The sequence below is a fragment of the Mauremys mutica genome, chromosome 4 (genome assembly GCF_020497125.1).
Source record: "Mauremys mutica isolate MM-2020 ecotype Southern chromosome 4, ASM2049712v1, whole genome shotgun sequence".
In the NCBI taxonomy this organism is placed as follows: Eukaryota; Metazoa; Chordata; order Testudines; family Geoemydidae; genus Mauremys; species Mauremys mutica.
The window spans coordinates 98,345,398-98,360,627 of NC_059075.1; the positions used below are offsets into that span (position 1 = coordinate 98,345,398).

At 41.5% G+C, this 15,230-nt stretch overlaps 1 protein-coding gene across 3 annotated transcripts in view; it reads left to right on the plus strand.

The window, feature by feature from the left end:
* SBF2 (SET binding factor 2) overlaps positions 1-15,230 on the plus strand; it is a 595,592-nt gene that overhangs the window by 516,498 nt on the left and 63,864 nt on the right. For 2 of the 3 annotated variants that reach the window (XM_045015032.1, XM_045015033.1), the window contains exons 28-30: positions 7,077-7,214; positions 8,479-8,574; positions 13,245-13,316. In XM_045015032.1, the coding sequence (XP_044870967.1) occupies positions 7,077-7,214; positions 8,479-8,574; positions 13,245-13,316 (306 nt within the window). The remainder of the gene's footprint in view (positions 1-7,076; positions 7,215-8,478; positions 8,575-13,244; positions 13,317-15,230) is intronic. The other variant, XM_045015034.1, reaches the window with a different exon arrangement.

Sequence of the window (15,230 nt, forward strand, 5' to 3'; positions counted from 1 at the left end):
GTTCATGTCATTTTTTGCGTATGGGGGTTTCTAAAATTGGAACTGTTTGTAGCAAGTGCCATATGTTCTGCTCCAAAAGAGGCATCCTCATGGATGCCTATCTCACCCTGTGGGCTCCAAATTTAATGTGTGCCTTTCAACCAACACCTGTGATATGCAAAGTTTGGAGGAAGCTCAGGCAAGATGATTGTATGATCATGATAGTCCCAGAAGGAACCAGGCAGGTATTCAGATCTAATTAATCTAACAATACAGAAACCAACCTGGTTTCTCAGAACGATGATCCCATTACACCTTGCAGCCTGGATGCTGGCTTTATGACATCTACAGAATAATGCTGCTCTGCAGCAGCCCAAAACATCTTTCTTCAACGCAGAAAACCTTCAACCAGGTTGAACCTTCAATCATACGAGGCCAGATGGAAGAAGCTTTCTATCTGAGCAGTTCAGCGTCAGTTCTCAGTGTTGACAGTTCTAGTTTCAGCAATATTGGACTATTTACTTTCTCTGAAGCAATCAGGACTCTCTCTCAGCTCAGTAAGAGTGCAACTGGCAATGATCTCTGGAAATCAACCTCCTATGCAGGACCACACCACGTTTTCACACCCCATAGGGATGAAGTCCATGCTTGAATAATAGGAGTATAACCATAGGAATTTGCCACCGACCACCTGACCAGGCTGGTGACAGTGATTGTGAAATGCTCATGGAGATTAGAGGCTACAAAATCAGAAAACCCAACAATAATGGGATATTTCAGCTATCCCCATATTAACTGGGTACATGTCACCTCATGAAGGGATGCAGAGATAAAATTTCTGGGCACATTAAATGACTGCTTCTTGGAGCAGCTGTCCTGGAACCCACAACAGGAGAGGCAGTTCTTGATTTAGTCCTAAGTGGAGCACAGGATCTGTTTGAAGAGGTGAAGATAGTTTTACAGCTTGTTAATAGCAACCATGATGTAATTAAACATCCCGAGGGTGTGGGGGAATACCAAAGAAACCCAACACAGTAGCATTTAACTTCAAAGAGGGGAATGACACAAAAGTGAGGAAACTAGTTAAATGGAAATTAAAAGGAACAGTCACAACTCATTCACTTGCACATCTACCAATGTGATATATGCCATCATGTGCCAGCAATGCCCCTCTGCCATGTACATTGGCCAAACCGGACAGTCTCTATGCAAAAGAATAAATGGACACAAATCTGACATCAGGAATCATAACATTCAAAAACCAGTAGGAGAACAGCCAGGGCCGGCTCTAGGTTTTTTGCCACCTCAAGCAAAAACATTTTTGGCTGCCCCCCACCCCAGCTCTGGGCTCTCCCCCACCCCACCCCCTGCTGCCCCAACCCTGGGCTCTCCCACCCATCCCACCTGCACCCCCTCCCACCCCAGCGCTGGGCTCTCCCCCCCACCCACACTCCCTGCTACCCAAACTCTGGGCTCTCCCACCCCACCCCACCTGCACTCCCTGCTGCCCCAGCACTAGATTCTCCCCCCACCAGTACTGACTCTGCCTGCTTCCCCCCTCACCTCCAGCCGGTACAGCGCTGGCAGAGTCAGGGTAAGCAGCGGGGCTCCCGGGCCGCGCCTCAGCCCAGGATCCCTCCAGCCGCTTTGCCCAGCCCCAGCTGCGGCACTGGGGGGCGACTACCCTGTGGCACCTGCAGGCGTCTCCATGCGCCCCGCGGGGCGGCCCCCACCCCGAGTGTCCCGCACTCGGAGCCCGCCCAGCCATAAGGTGCGGGCGCTGCTCCCCGACATGAACTGCAGCAGCCCCAGGGCGCCCCCCCTGCAGGACACGCTGCTGCCAAGGCCGGCTCTAGGCTTTTGCCGCCACAAGCACAAAAAAAAAAAAAGGCTGGCTGGAATGCCGCCCCTGAAAATGTGCTGCCCCAAGCACCTGCTTGCTTTGCTGGTGCCTGGAGCCGGTTCTGAGAACACTTCAGTCTCTCTGGTCACTCAATAACAGACCTCAAAGTGGCAATTCTTCAACAGAAAAACTTCAAAAACAGACTCCAACGTGAAGCCGCAGAACTGGAATTAATTTGCAAACTAGATACCATCAGACTAGGCCTGAATAAAGACTGGGAGTGGTTGGGTCATTACAAAACCTAAACTTAATTTCCCCAATACCACTTTCTCCCTACTGTTACTCACACCCTCTTGTCAACTGTCTGTAATGGGCCACTCTCCTTCAAAAGTTATTTTTCCTCTCTTGGTATCCTGCTGTTAATTGATTTATCTCGTTAGACTGACCTAACACTTGGTAAAGCAACCCCCATCCTTTCATTTATTTATACCTGCTCCTGTATTTTTTACTTCATACATCTGATGAAGTGGGTTCTAGCCCACGAAATCTTATGCCCAAATAAATTTGTTAGTCTCTAAGGTGTCACAAGGACTCCTCGTTTTGTTTTTGCTGATACAGACTAACACAGCTACCAGTGAAACCAGTCACGAGAGTGAAGTGCCTATAAGCTGCATGGAGACTGTTTAAAACACCATAACAGAGGCTCAAACTAAATGTATACTCCAGCTAAAAACAAATAGCAAGAGGACGAAAAAATACCATCATGGCTAAACAGCAGAGCAAAAGAGGCGGTTATAGTAAAAAAAGCATCCTAAAAATTAGAAGTCAGATCCTACTGAGGAAAATAGAAAGGCGCATAAACTCTAGCAAGTCAAATGTAAAATATAATTAGGAAGGTCAAAAAAGAATGTGAAGAACAACTAGCAAAAGACACAAAAACTAACAGCAATTTTTTTTAAGTACACCAGAAGCAGAAAGCCTGCCAAACAATCAGTGGGGCTTCTGGACAATAATGATGTTCGTCCATCGTTTTCGAAGAAGACCTTGACATCTAGCAGGTTGTGAGCTGTCCACAGTGCGTCCGCAGGTGGCTGATAAGGCCAATACGGGCACGAAATGTTCTACCACATGTCGGGCAGACATGTGTGGGCACCACTGTTACTACATTTACAGCTCTGGCTTTACGGAGTGCTCGCTTCTCTTGAGCAATAGTTATCCTTCTGGCTTCAGATGTCTGGCAGCCTTGATGGATCAGCGTACGCCATGTCGATCGGTCTTGTGCCAGAGTTTCCCAGGAGGTGATATCAATATCCAGGGACTTAAGAGAGTCTGTGATAATCATAGAGGAATATCACTGCTTTCTAGCGCAGGCAAGATCCTTGCACGAGTGTTGCTGAATCGCCTGATTGACCACCTGGAACAGGGTTTACTACCCGAGACACAGTGCGGCTTCCGCAAAGAGCGTGGCACTGTGGACATGATCTTCGCAGTTCGTCAGCTCCAAGAGAAGTGTCAAGAGCAGAATCGTGAACTGTATACCATCTTCGTGGATCTTACCAAGGCTTTTGACACTGTCAGTCGCGAAGGTCTGTGGCGCATCATGTCGAAGTTTGGGTGCCCTGACAGATTCATCCTGATGGTACGTCAGTTCCACGACGGCATGACGGCTCGTGTTCTGGACGACGGAGAAGCTTCAGAGGCCTTTCCCGTCACAAGCGGCGTCAAGCAAGGGTGTGTGTTGGCACCGACCCTGTTCAGCATAATGTTTTCAGCTATGCTGTCAGACACCTTTCAGAACAGTTCCTTGGGAATCAGCCTGAGATACAGGACTGATGGGAAACTGTTCAACCTGCGAAGACTCCAGGCTGTCACCAAAGTAAAGGAGACTGTGCTAAGAGATCTTCTTTTTGTTGACGACTGTGCCCTGAATGCTGGATCAGAGCAGGAAATGCAAGCTAGCATGGATAAATTCGCAGCAGCATGCGATAACTTCGGCCTCCTCATCAACATAAAGAAAACCGAAGTGATGCACCAGCCAGCTCCGAAAGCCCAACACCAAGAGCCCACCATCATAGTGAAGGGACAAAAGCTGCAAGCAGTGGACCAATTTACATACCTTGGCAGCACCCTTTCTCGCACAGTGACAATTGACATCGAGGTCAACTGCAGAATCGCTAAGGCAAGTTCTGCATTTGGCAGACTGTTGACCAACGTGTGGGACCGCCGTGGAATAAGCCTTGCTACAAAGCTTAAAGTCTACCGAGCAGTAGTGCTAACTACCCTGATGTATGCCAGTGAGACTTGGACTGTATACAGGAGGCACGCTAGGCAACTGAACCACTTCCACATGACTTGCCTCCGCAGACTTCTGAGGATCCGGTGGCAGGATAAGGTGCCAGATACAGAAGTCCTCTCCAGAGCAGGCCTGCCATCAATTTATACTCTGCTTATGAAAGCCCAGACACGCTGGGCAGGCCATGTTGTAAGGATGCCAGACCACCGCATCCCCAAACAGCTCTTTTATGGTGAGCTGTCTCAAGGAAAGCGATCGCACGGGGGACAAAAGAAGCGATATAAAGACACGCTGAAAGCCTCTCTGGACAATAAAGGTGCTAAAGGAGCACTCAAAGAAAACGAGGTTGTTGAGATTCCCACAGCCGAGCCATTCTTTTTAGGTGAGAGTTCTGAGGAACTATCCCAGATTGAGGTGTCAATAGAGGAGGTTTTGGAACAAACAAATTAATTAAACAGTAATGAGTCACCAGATGGTATTCACCCAAGAGTTCTGAAAAAACTAAATTATGAAACAGTAGGACTGCTAAGTGTTGCATTTAACCTATTGCTTAAATCAGCCTCTGTTCCAAATGATTGGAGGATAGCTAATGTAATACTGATTTTTTAAAAAGACTCCAGAGGCAATCCTGGCAATTACAGGTGGGTAAACCTAATTTCAGTTAAATTGGTTGAAACTATAGTAAAGAACAGAATTATTAGACATGTAGATGAACATGTCATATTGGGAAAGAGTCAATACGTCTTTTGTAAAGGGAAATCATGCCTCACCAATCTATTAGAATCTTTGAGGGAGTCAGCAAGCATGTGAACACGGGTGATCCAGTTGATATAGTGTACTTGGACTTTCAGAAAGGGTTTGTCTACACTTAAAACGCTGAGTGGTCCAGCCTGCACCACTGTAGCACTTCAGTGAACACACTACCTTTGCCAGTGGGAGGGGTTTTCCCATTGGCATAGGTAATTCACCTCACTGAGACACAGTAGCTAGATCGACAGAGAATTCTCCCATCCTCCTAGCATTGTCTATACTGGGGATTAGGTCAGTTTAACTGCATCACTTGGGGTGTGGATTTTTCGCACTCCTGAACGACATAGTTATACAGACCTAATTTCCTAGTGTAAACTAGGCCTCAGTGATGGTTGAGGCCACTGCAGGGGTATAGCTCATGAGGTCAGTCAGAACTCATGCATAGGGTGCATTCGCACCAAGATTGGAATCTGTGTGGATAACACATCTCAAAAAACCCCAATTGCTTTAAAGTAAGTAATCAATCTTTTTGAATTTTTTAAAAATTGAATATGTTAAAGAAATTATTCTGTACATTCAGCAGTCACTAAAAAAGGTCATCAGAAAAAAAGTTGAAATTTGCCAACAGGTTCTACAAAGTTACTGTGCTATTTCCCATTCTGAGTGTAGGGGAAAACTGATGTTAATCTGCTATCACTGGGGACCACTGGCAGATGGGGATTTTTAAAATAATAACTGATGTACACTGTGCTGCTTTTTTAAGCTACTGATTTTTTTTTCTGCGGTGCAATTCAGGCATATCAAATGGGTTTATGGAAAATAGGTCTTTGTAAAAATAATTTGATATCCTTTTGACGAGATTAACTGTTTGATAAAAGTAATAGTGTTGATGTAACACATCTAAACTTCTGTAAGGTATTTGACTCGGTACTGCACAATAATTTGTGTAAAAAATCTGGGACAATACAAAATTAACATGGCATGCATTAAATTGATTTAAAAACTGGCTAAGTGACATGTTTCAAAATGTAATTGTAAATGGGGAATCAGCACTGAGCGGGTGTGTTTCCAGAGGATCCCCTTGGGGTCAGTTCTTGGTTCTGTGCTACATAACATTTTTATCAGTGACTTTGAAGAAAATATACAATCATTAGTGATCAAATTTGCGGATGACACAAAGATTGGGAGAGTGGTAAATAATAAAGAGGGCAGATCACTGATACAGAACTATCTGGATTGCTTGGTAATCTGAGCACAAGCAAACAATATGCATTTTAATACAAACAAATGTTTGTTATACATCTAGGAACAAAGAAGATAGGTCATTTTTACAGGATCGGGAACTCTGTCCTAGGAAGCAGTGATGCCAAAAAAGATAAATCAACTGAACATGAGCGCCCAGCGCAATGCTGTGACCCAAAGGGCTAATACGAACGTTGAATGTATAAACACAGGAATCTTGAGTAGTAGGATGATTAATATATTATCTCTGTATTTGGCACTTGTGCCACCACTAGTGGAATACTGTGTCCAGTTCTGATGTCCACAATTCAAGAAAGATGTAGATAAATTGGAAAGGGTTCAAAGAAAAGCCACAAGATTGAGTAAAGGAATGGAAAACATGCCTTATAGTGATAGCCTCAAGAATCTCAATCTGTTCAGTTTAACAAAGAGAAGGTGAAGCGGGTGATTTGATCACAGTCTGTAAGTACCTAGCTGGGGAACAGAAATTTGATAATAGAGGACTCTTCAGTCTTGCAGACAAAGGCATAACAAGATCCAGTGTCTGGAAGTTGAAGCTAAATAAATTCAGACTGGAATTAAGGCATGAATATTTAACAATTAGGGTAATTAACCATTGCAACAAATTACCAAGGGTTGCGATGGACTCTCTATCGCTGGCAGTTTTTAAATCTAGATAGGGTGTTTTTCTAAAAGATAGGCCTTAGTAAATAAGAATAAATTTAGGGAAGTTCTGTGTTATACAGGAGGTTAGACTTGATCACAGTGATCCCTTCTGGCTTGATGATCTATGAATCTAAGAAATGTTGCAAATCAGTTGATGCATTAAAGACAGAATGCAAAGTGTTCTCTGCTCTCATTCTGTCACCTTTTTTACGTCTGATTGTTATCTATGTTGTTTTGGTTTTACACATCTATGTAAATATAGCAATAATTTAATCTATTTTGTACTTTTCTGTATTTATATAGTTCCTCCTAATTTAGAATCTTCAAGCAGCATAGAACAGGAGAAATATCTGCAAGCCTTACTAAATGCAATTTCCATCCACTGTAAAATGAATGGCAGTAATACTCTTACTGTAAGACCAACAATTGCTTTGTCTCCAGGTAAAAATACGCTGCACTATTCTTTTCGGTAACTAAGATGAAAAGTAAAACCACTGTGATTGTCTGTGTCTTAGACTCCCCAGTCTGATTTCTGTTACTCCTTCAGTGTGACTTCTTAATATTACAGCTTCTGGGTAGCTAATTTACTCCAATTTTTTGCAAATGAGTTTTCCATAGTGTCAAGAATATTGAAAGCTAAATTATTCTCCAGAACAATTTCAGTCATGCCAAATTTGTAGCTAAATTTGGACCATCATAATTTTTTTTGACACACTATTTCACTGTTTCTCAACCAGAAGTTGCACCAGAGGGATCACAGAAGGAAATCAAGAGAGTTGCAAGGCATTCAAAATGTTATTACAGTTCTAAAACAAAGCAAATAAATTTTCCAAATTAATTTCAGGGTAGCCAATACCTTCAAAATTTGTGAGGTCCAATGTATTAATAGTAGTTGTATCATTCAGGCGTATCAGTTATCATTAATATATTTTTTTGCTCTTTTTATATTAAATGTAAGGAAGTTGCAAAATATTTTTGCTTCAAATAAGGGGTTGCCAATCTGAAAAGGTTGAGAAACACTGCTTTATTTTATATTATGTGAAAATTTGTAAAGATTGTTGGAAGTTGATGTTACATGAACATATACGGTATTTATCTATAAAAGTAGTGGAAGGTGCATAAGCAGTGGTTATTTCCATGTTTTACACAGTCAGAATGAATTTTCATTTCTTTTCCAGGTATAATTTCAGTGAAATTGAAAATTCTTGCAGTACACTCTACTTTAGCTACATCTCAGTAAAATCGCTAAGAAATTTGTCAGTATTCTATTTCAGTTATCATGTGAGAAAACCTGATAGGTTTCATGTAAAGTTAATTTAAATAATGTCTTAGAAACAGGAGCATGCAATTTGAAAAGTTTGTCTACTTGGCTTAATCAATTGGTGGAACTGACTTAGTGTATCCAAATGTCTTTTTTTTATTTTTTTTTTATTTTTATTTTTTTGCAAAATAACACCATCCCAAATTTGTGCCTGCTTTGCTTCATTTATCATTAAATACTTTGTTTGCATTAGCCATACCTAACCCTCCATAACGTTGCAAATGTACAGATTATCTCTAAAAACAAGTTTAAGGAACTTTGAAAGTACAAAATTGGCAGCAATTAAAAACATTCAGCATGAAAAGAACATTTTTGTCATTTGAGTAATGTTAGTCTGAATGACATTGTAGTTTTTAATCTTTTATTCTTTTTGACTGCCTTTAGGCACTGAAAGGAGGGCTTCAAGAATGTCCACTGTGGTTAAGCAGGTAGTGCCAGGACATTTGGATGTAAATCTATCCAATAGCTTTGCTCGAGGAGGTTAGTAAGACTAGCTCACAGACTAAGCATTGATGTAATCTGAAATAAAATGTATAATAAAATGTTAGTAGTGAAATAAAAACAGTTAGTTCATACATGAATTAATTGCATTATAAAATAATAAAACACATATTAGAATTCTTTAAGTCATCAGCCACACATGGAGTTAAAACATGTATCTTGTATTGCTTAATTAAGTAAATGGTCATTAATTGTTAACAGAATATAGTTAGCATCCAAGCAAGTTCAGACTTGTATTAGAGTCGTGAATGAGTAATTCTTTAGAATCCTAACATTACAGATCAACACAATAGTTGGGTGAAAATTATTTGATGCCTCATGAATATACAAATAGATGCATCTGAATGTTTCTCCAGGGCAGGGGCAGCTCTAGCCATTTCGCCACCCCAAGCACGGCGGCACACTGCGGGGGGCGCTCTGCCGGTCGCCAGTCCCGCGGCTCCGGTGGACCTCCCGCAGACATGCCTGCGGAGGATCCGCTGGTCCCGCAGCTCTGGTGGACCTCCCGCAGGTGTGCCTGCGGATGCTCCACCGAAGCCGCGGGACCACCGGACCCTCCGCAGGCACACCTGCGGGAGATTCACCGGAGCCGCCTGCCGCCCTTCCGGCGACCGGCAGAGCGCCTCCCCCCCGCCATGGCATGCCGTCCCAAGCATGCGCTTGGCGTGCTGGGGCCTGGAGCCGCCCCTGCTCCAGGGAAATTAAGTACAGAGCAGGAAAGCCAGTAATGGATAGGGTTGTACAAATGGGCCACTTAGAGTTGAAGGAGAGCTTACTGAGTCTGAAGTTACTTCCAGCTGCCATTTTTACTTTGTGGGATGTGTGTATGAAAGAGAGATGTATGTATGCAGAGAGCTTTGTTTAAATAAAATACTAATACAGTACAATAAAAAGCCTTACTAATTTGGTGCTTTCAGAGTCTGCATATCTGGAAGTTGGCCTTGGGCTGCCGCTAAGAGGCAGAGACAGACTTTTTTCATTTGTCAGGAGTGAAATCAGACCTTTTGACTTTTCTACTTTGGCCAATTGTTGTGATTTTATTTTGAACAGCCGTTGCATAAATCAGTGCACTGAAATTCATTTTATGTTTTTAGGATAGAGGTAAGGATGCAAGGATATTTGCTAATGGTCCCAATTCCATCCCAAGTATCTGGTATTGGGAAAATGTTGTGTTTCAGTTACCACCTGTGGCCACTAAAGACTGCTGCTAGGCAACCAGAGACTGCTTTTCTTGTATTATTCTTCCTTGTGTCTTCTACCAGTCTCCATAGCCACCCAGTCACCCGCCTGTGAAACAGCCACTCAGTAGTTCCTTCAACTCATTCTTGCAGGAGTGAGGAGAGAGGAAGCACCAGATTGTGGTAGAGGAAAGAACTTCAAAGGTGTAGGATAGGGAAATAACGACGTTATGTAGGGAAAGAAAAGAGAATTCAGTAGAGAGAGATACTCAAAAGTGGTAGAGGAAGAGATTAGAAGGAGACTCTCAGTGCTGTGGTAAATGGAAAAGGGAAACCTACATGGGGAAAAGAAACATGGAGCTGTATACCAGGAAGTGATGTGAGGGACACAGCAAAGAAAAGCAGAGGGAGAGACTAGAAAAAGAAACCTCACAGGAATGGGACGAAAATTAGGGAGAGGACATTTTGTGCAGCTCCATACATGATCATTTATAGTAAAATATGTATGAAGCTAATTTGCATATTTGCTAATGATTTTCATATAACCATAAACTTCTGCTTCTGGTGAATACACCCTGCCCCAAGCAGTGGTAGGACATGGAGCTGCACAGAACCTGGCAGCTGAGATTGGGGTAGGTAGGAGAGTATCTAGAAGTACTGCAATGGATGGATGTGGGATGGTTTCTGTTTGAGGATGCTGGGTAAATGGGTGTGCACTAGGGTGTCTAAGTAGATAAGGTTCTCGAGGGTGGGATGCTGGGTTAGCTGGGGGTGCTTGTTTGATGGTTGCATGAGGCTCCTAAGGGGTGGAAACTGAGGTGTCTGGGATGGCTGAGGGGAAGTTTGCTGGTTGTCTGCAGTTACTGGGATGCATGGAAAGTGTTAGGGGGACAGGTGAGAAAGTTGCTGATATAACCAGGAGGGTAGGATGGTTGCTGGTTGATGTATGTGGAAGTGGGGATGTATGCCTGGGGTTACTCTCTAGAAGGTATGTGAGCCAGTAGGGCCAGTATTGGGACACACCTTGTGCTGTTCCCTCTGCTGAGTTCCAGCAGAGGGAACAGCCAGAGAGGAGACAGAGGGGCCATCTGACTGTCTACCCAATAGGGTGACCAGACAGCAAATGTTTAAAATCGGGATGGGGATGGGGGGTAATAGGAACCTCTATAAGAAAAAGACCCAAAAATCAGGACTGTCCCTATAAAATCGGGACATCTGGTCACCCTACTACCCAACAAGCACAACAGCTGCCTGTGGTCTGAAAGTGTAACTGCAGGCCAGTGTCTGCAGTCTGCTCACAGCTCAGCAAGATACATGGGAATCCAGTTGAAATGCAGGAATGTGTGACAAGTTTGTCAAATGATGGCTGTCCCAGTTAAGGCAGGAAGCTCTGGAGTGAGAAAGGGAATATCTCCTAATAAGGAACTAAAAAACAGTCATACCAGATAGCAGGCTACTGTGCTCCCACAAGATAACACAAACATCCAAATTATCCCATTAGTGATTTTATATGTAATTTTGCTATTGCTAGTTTTATATGCTCTTTCATGGTTTCTTATGATTGCACCATTGTGAAGCAATGTCCCAGTGCAATATGTGGGTGTGGGGCAGAGATTGGTAAGATTCAATGGATTTCTGGCTGACTAAAAGAGCAGGCTACCTTAGGAAGGCAGCCAGAAAATGGTGGTATTTTTGAGATGCTAATAATTAAGACATTTAATTAAAAATACATAAAACTAAGATTCACTGTAATATGCACGCAACTCTCCAGAGTCTTTGGGGCAAATGTTAGCAAATATTTCTGTCTCTTTTCCTCTCTTTTATGTTCCACTGGGTAACCCAATAATAAATATCATATACTACTAGTCAACAATGAGTCAGTCTGTCTCCGCCAACAGCCCAAGCACTGCAGCATCCATTTAATAATAGGATTATGCTGTACACTGTCCAAATTGTAGATGAATACACTTCTGTTATTAGCAGCATTGCTGAGTTTCTGAGCTTGGTCCTCTCTTCCATTTCCTTATTTTTCCTGGAATCATACATACGGGGCCCAAAAGCTGAGTTTTACTATGATGTGACCCAGCAGGAAATGACATTTCCTGTATTTTGTGTGTATGTGCACACAATATTAATTACATGTCAGCGTGTATAGGCATCTTTTTGTTATTTAAATCAAAATGAATAAATATACTTGGGTTAGCATAATGTTCTGCACGTTTTTTGAAATCAGAACAGTTCTGAATATGAATATTAGGCCCTCCCGAATGTATGCAAGTCAGACCTGTGCTCATCCACTGTCTGTACAATATCATGTTCTCTAGAAATATCAGAACAAAGTGTTTACATAAAATCCAGTCAGAGTGGTTCTGTTGTAAAGTAGATGGCCAATCAGTTACATTTTGCTGTAATTTTTCAGTACGAGGGCTTTCTTGGCTTTTTATATATCTTTCAGAACAAACATATTATTACTCAAAGTACAGACCTTTGTGTCTCAGACTGTCAACTTTGGCTCAAATATGGTGTGGTGCATAATTAGTAATATGAAACAGTGTTTGTCATCTGTTTTTATCCCCAAGCATTTAAACAGCTAAGGGGTATTGTTAGTGGAATAGAATGTTGTCACAGGATAATGGTCTCTTGCTACTAGATAGATACTGATGTATTTATGGAAAATAAATGTGGAGTCAAAGCCAAGACATTTATTGAAAAAGCAGGAGACATTGTTACTGTAATTATTTCTGTTATAATATTTTTGTTATACCAAATGGTTTGTGTAGATTAAAACACTTGGGGCCAAATCCTGCTCCTTGATGCATATGTATGACTCCCCCTGGAAGTCAGGAGTGTGCACTTGAAGGAAGAATTTGCTTGATATGGTGAATGTTGGTGGTTTAGAGTGATAATTTTCCTAAACGGCATACACCTTATACTGTGCTTTAGGAAGTGTAGATAGGTAGGTAGATAGGACTGCCGTCTTGCATCTGATAGACCTGGAGAACAGAATAATTATGTGCTTAAGCCGGTCAGAGAGGAACATACACAGCTTTACACAAATATCCTGTGGCTTTATGATGAAGCTTGCTTCTGACAGGGTAATGTTAATAGTAATGTTCTTCAATAAGGTATCCAGCAATCTGATTGAATGGCTCAATTTCCATTTGATATAATTATCATATAATGACATATTTTCTTGGCTGTGCTGCATGTTTGGAATTATTGCAATGCCTTGAAAATTATTATTTTGATTAGTAGGTACTGCTTTTCTATTTGGTATTAGTTTTCTGTTTTGTAATGGCAAGAAATGCATTACCTGTTATCTTGTACTTTTGAAAATTATTTGAATATAATCCTACATCAGTGGAAACTGACAAGTAACCTTTTTCTTCTCTCCTATTCAATTTGCTATGACTGTCTCGCTGCAATGTGCATTCCATTCCTTCTCCTTCTGTCTGTACTGTTATCTACCAGTGCTTGGGTACAGAGATAAATGTTTCACTCAGTCAAATTCCAAATCAGCAGCTAAGGGAAGAGTCCATCAAGGTACTGTATTCTCTATCCTGGCAGTATATTCTATTCTACCATCTCCATAGCTAGTGCTATGTTTTCATATATGTTCAAGTGTCAGTGTTAGTCAACCTTAACTACGTTAACAAAGTTTTGTGATTGTGGTTAGCCACACAATTTAGCAAATTTTACATTAACATTTTTACTGTCTAGTAAGAATGGCCTCCAGATTTTAAATATCTCTTTTAAAATCTATTAGTCCTTGCCAAAAAATCAAATAACAGAAAATCATTCCCCAAAATAGCATTTGCTACTTTTACTACTCAGTAGCAGGGTAACTTAAGAAATATTATTATCCAGTCTGTGAACTTTCCTGCCAACATCATCAATAATGTTGGTAAACAGAGAGGTAATGGCTTCAGCTGAATTAGAAATACGTAAAAACATAATGTATACCAAATAAGGAAAGCCATATCTTCCAAGATACACATCTTCTACAAATAATAAGGTACAAAAATTAGATACCAAATAGAACAGAAAGTCATTAACTTTATCCTTTTAATCACTGTTACCCATCACTGGTAAATGTACTAGTCTGCATGTATTTGTAATTGGCTCTGTGGCTTTTGATGTGCTACAAGCTATAATCATGGCCTGCTTTGACATTTGCAAAATAGGACTGATATCCTAAGAGATTTTTCTAGTAGATAGTCTCTGTGTCCATCTTCTCTGTGGGAATTTACAACCTTTTACATAAAATATGAACAACAGTTTATTTCTATTAATAAATGACTGCTGTGATTCTTTCTTGAGTAATGAAAACTTCATTATTATTTCTTCAGTGATATATTAGATATGGAACAAAAGCGAACATTAAAGATAATCTTTGTATAGGTGAGATACTTCTTACAACTAGCTTTTTATGAAGGAGGAGCTGTTTAAAGGGTGACTGTTATCAACTTTAAGTTCCTAACAAACCCTTCTCGTTTGTTCCTACCTGTTTGTTCACATCTAAAGCTGTGAGCCAGACAAGCAGACAGGCTATGCTGTACAAACAGGCAAGTCCCTGTCTGAGATTTCTCTACAGTATTATTGTTTGAGTAGAAATACTGTGCTATTTAAAAAAAAAAAAAAAACACCTCTGACCTGTTTCAGATATCTCCATGGGATCTCACCACTATATACAGTTTTTAACATTTTATTTATACAGGAAGGACTTTTTTCCCTCTTTTTTATTCTTTGTATCTCAGGGTCGAGATTTTCAAAGATGACTAGATATTTTCAGTTCCTCAGCTTTTAGGTGTTCTGCTTCATAGATTTATAAGCAAGAAGGGACCATTATGATCATCTAATCTGACCAACTGCATAGCATAGGCCATAGAATTCACTTGGTAACTTGAACACCAAACTTGAGACACTTGAAAGTGCTGAGTTACCCATCTTCTGAAAATTAGATGCCTTTAAGTTACCTCAGGTTGGGCATGCAAAAATTGAGGCATTCAGAATTACTAGTTATTTTTAAAAAATCTTGTCCCAGATTTCTAGCTTGGTTCATTGAGGCACAGAATCACATAAATTAGTGAGAGAAAATATTTATTAGGTTATCTAGTCCCTCTCTCTGCCAATGCAAGGTTGATCACTACTGTATATTTACTGCTGCTTTCTTATATGGAGGTGATATGGCTCGTTGAAGGCCCTACAGTGAACTAGAGAGAGAATTGAAATATGATCCCAAGATCTTCTAGGCACCACCATCACCTAACCACTAGACCAGTGGTTCTCAACCAGGGGTTCGGGGCCCCTAGGGGGCCTCAAGCAGGTTTCAGGGGAGTCTCCAAGCAGGGCCAGCATTAGACTCACTGGGGCCTAGGGCAGAAAGCCAAAACCCTACCGCATGGGACTGCAGTCCGGATCCCTGAGCCCACCTGCCTGGGGCTGAAGCTGAAGCCT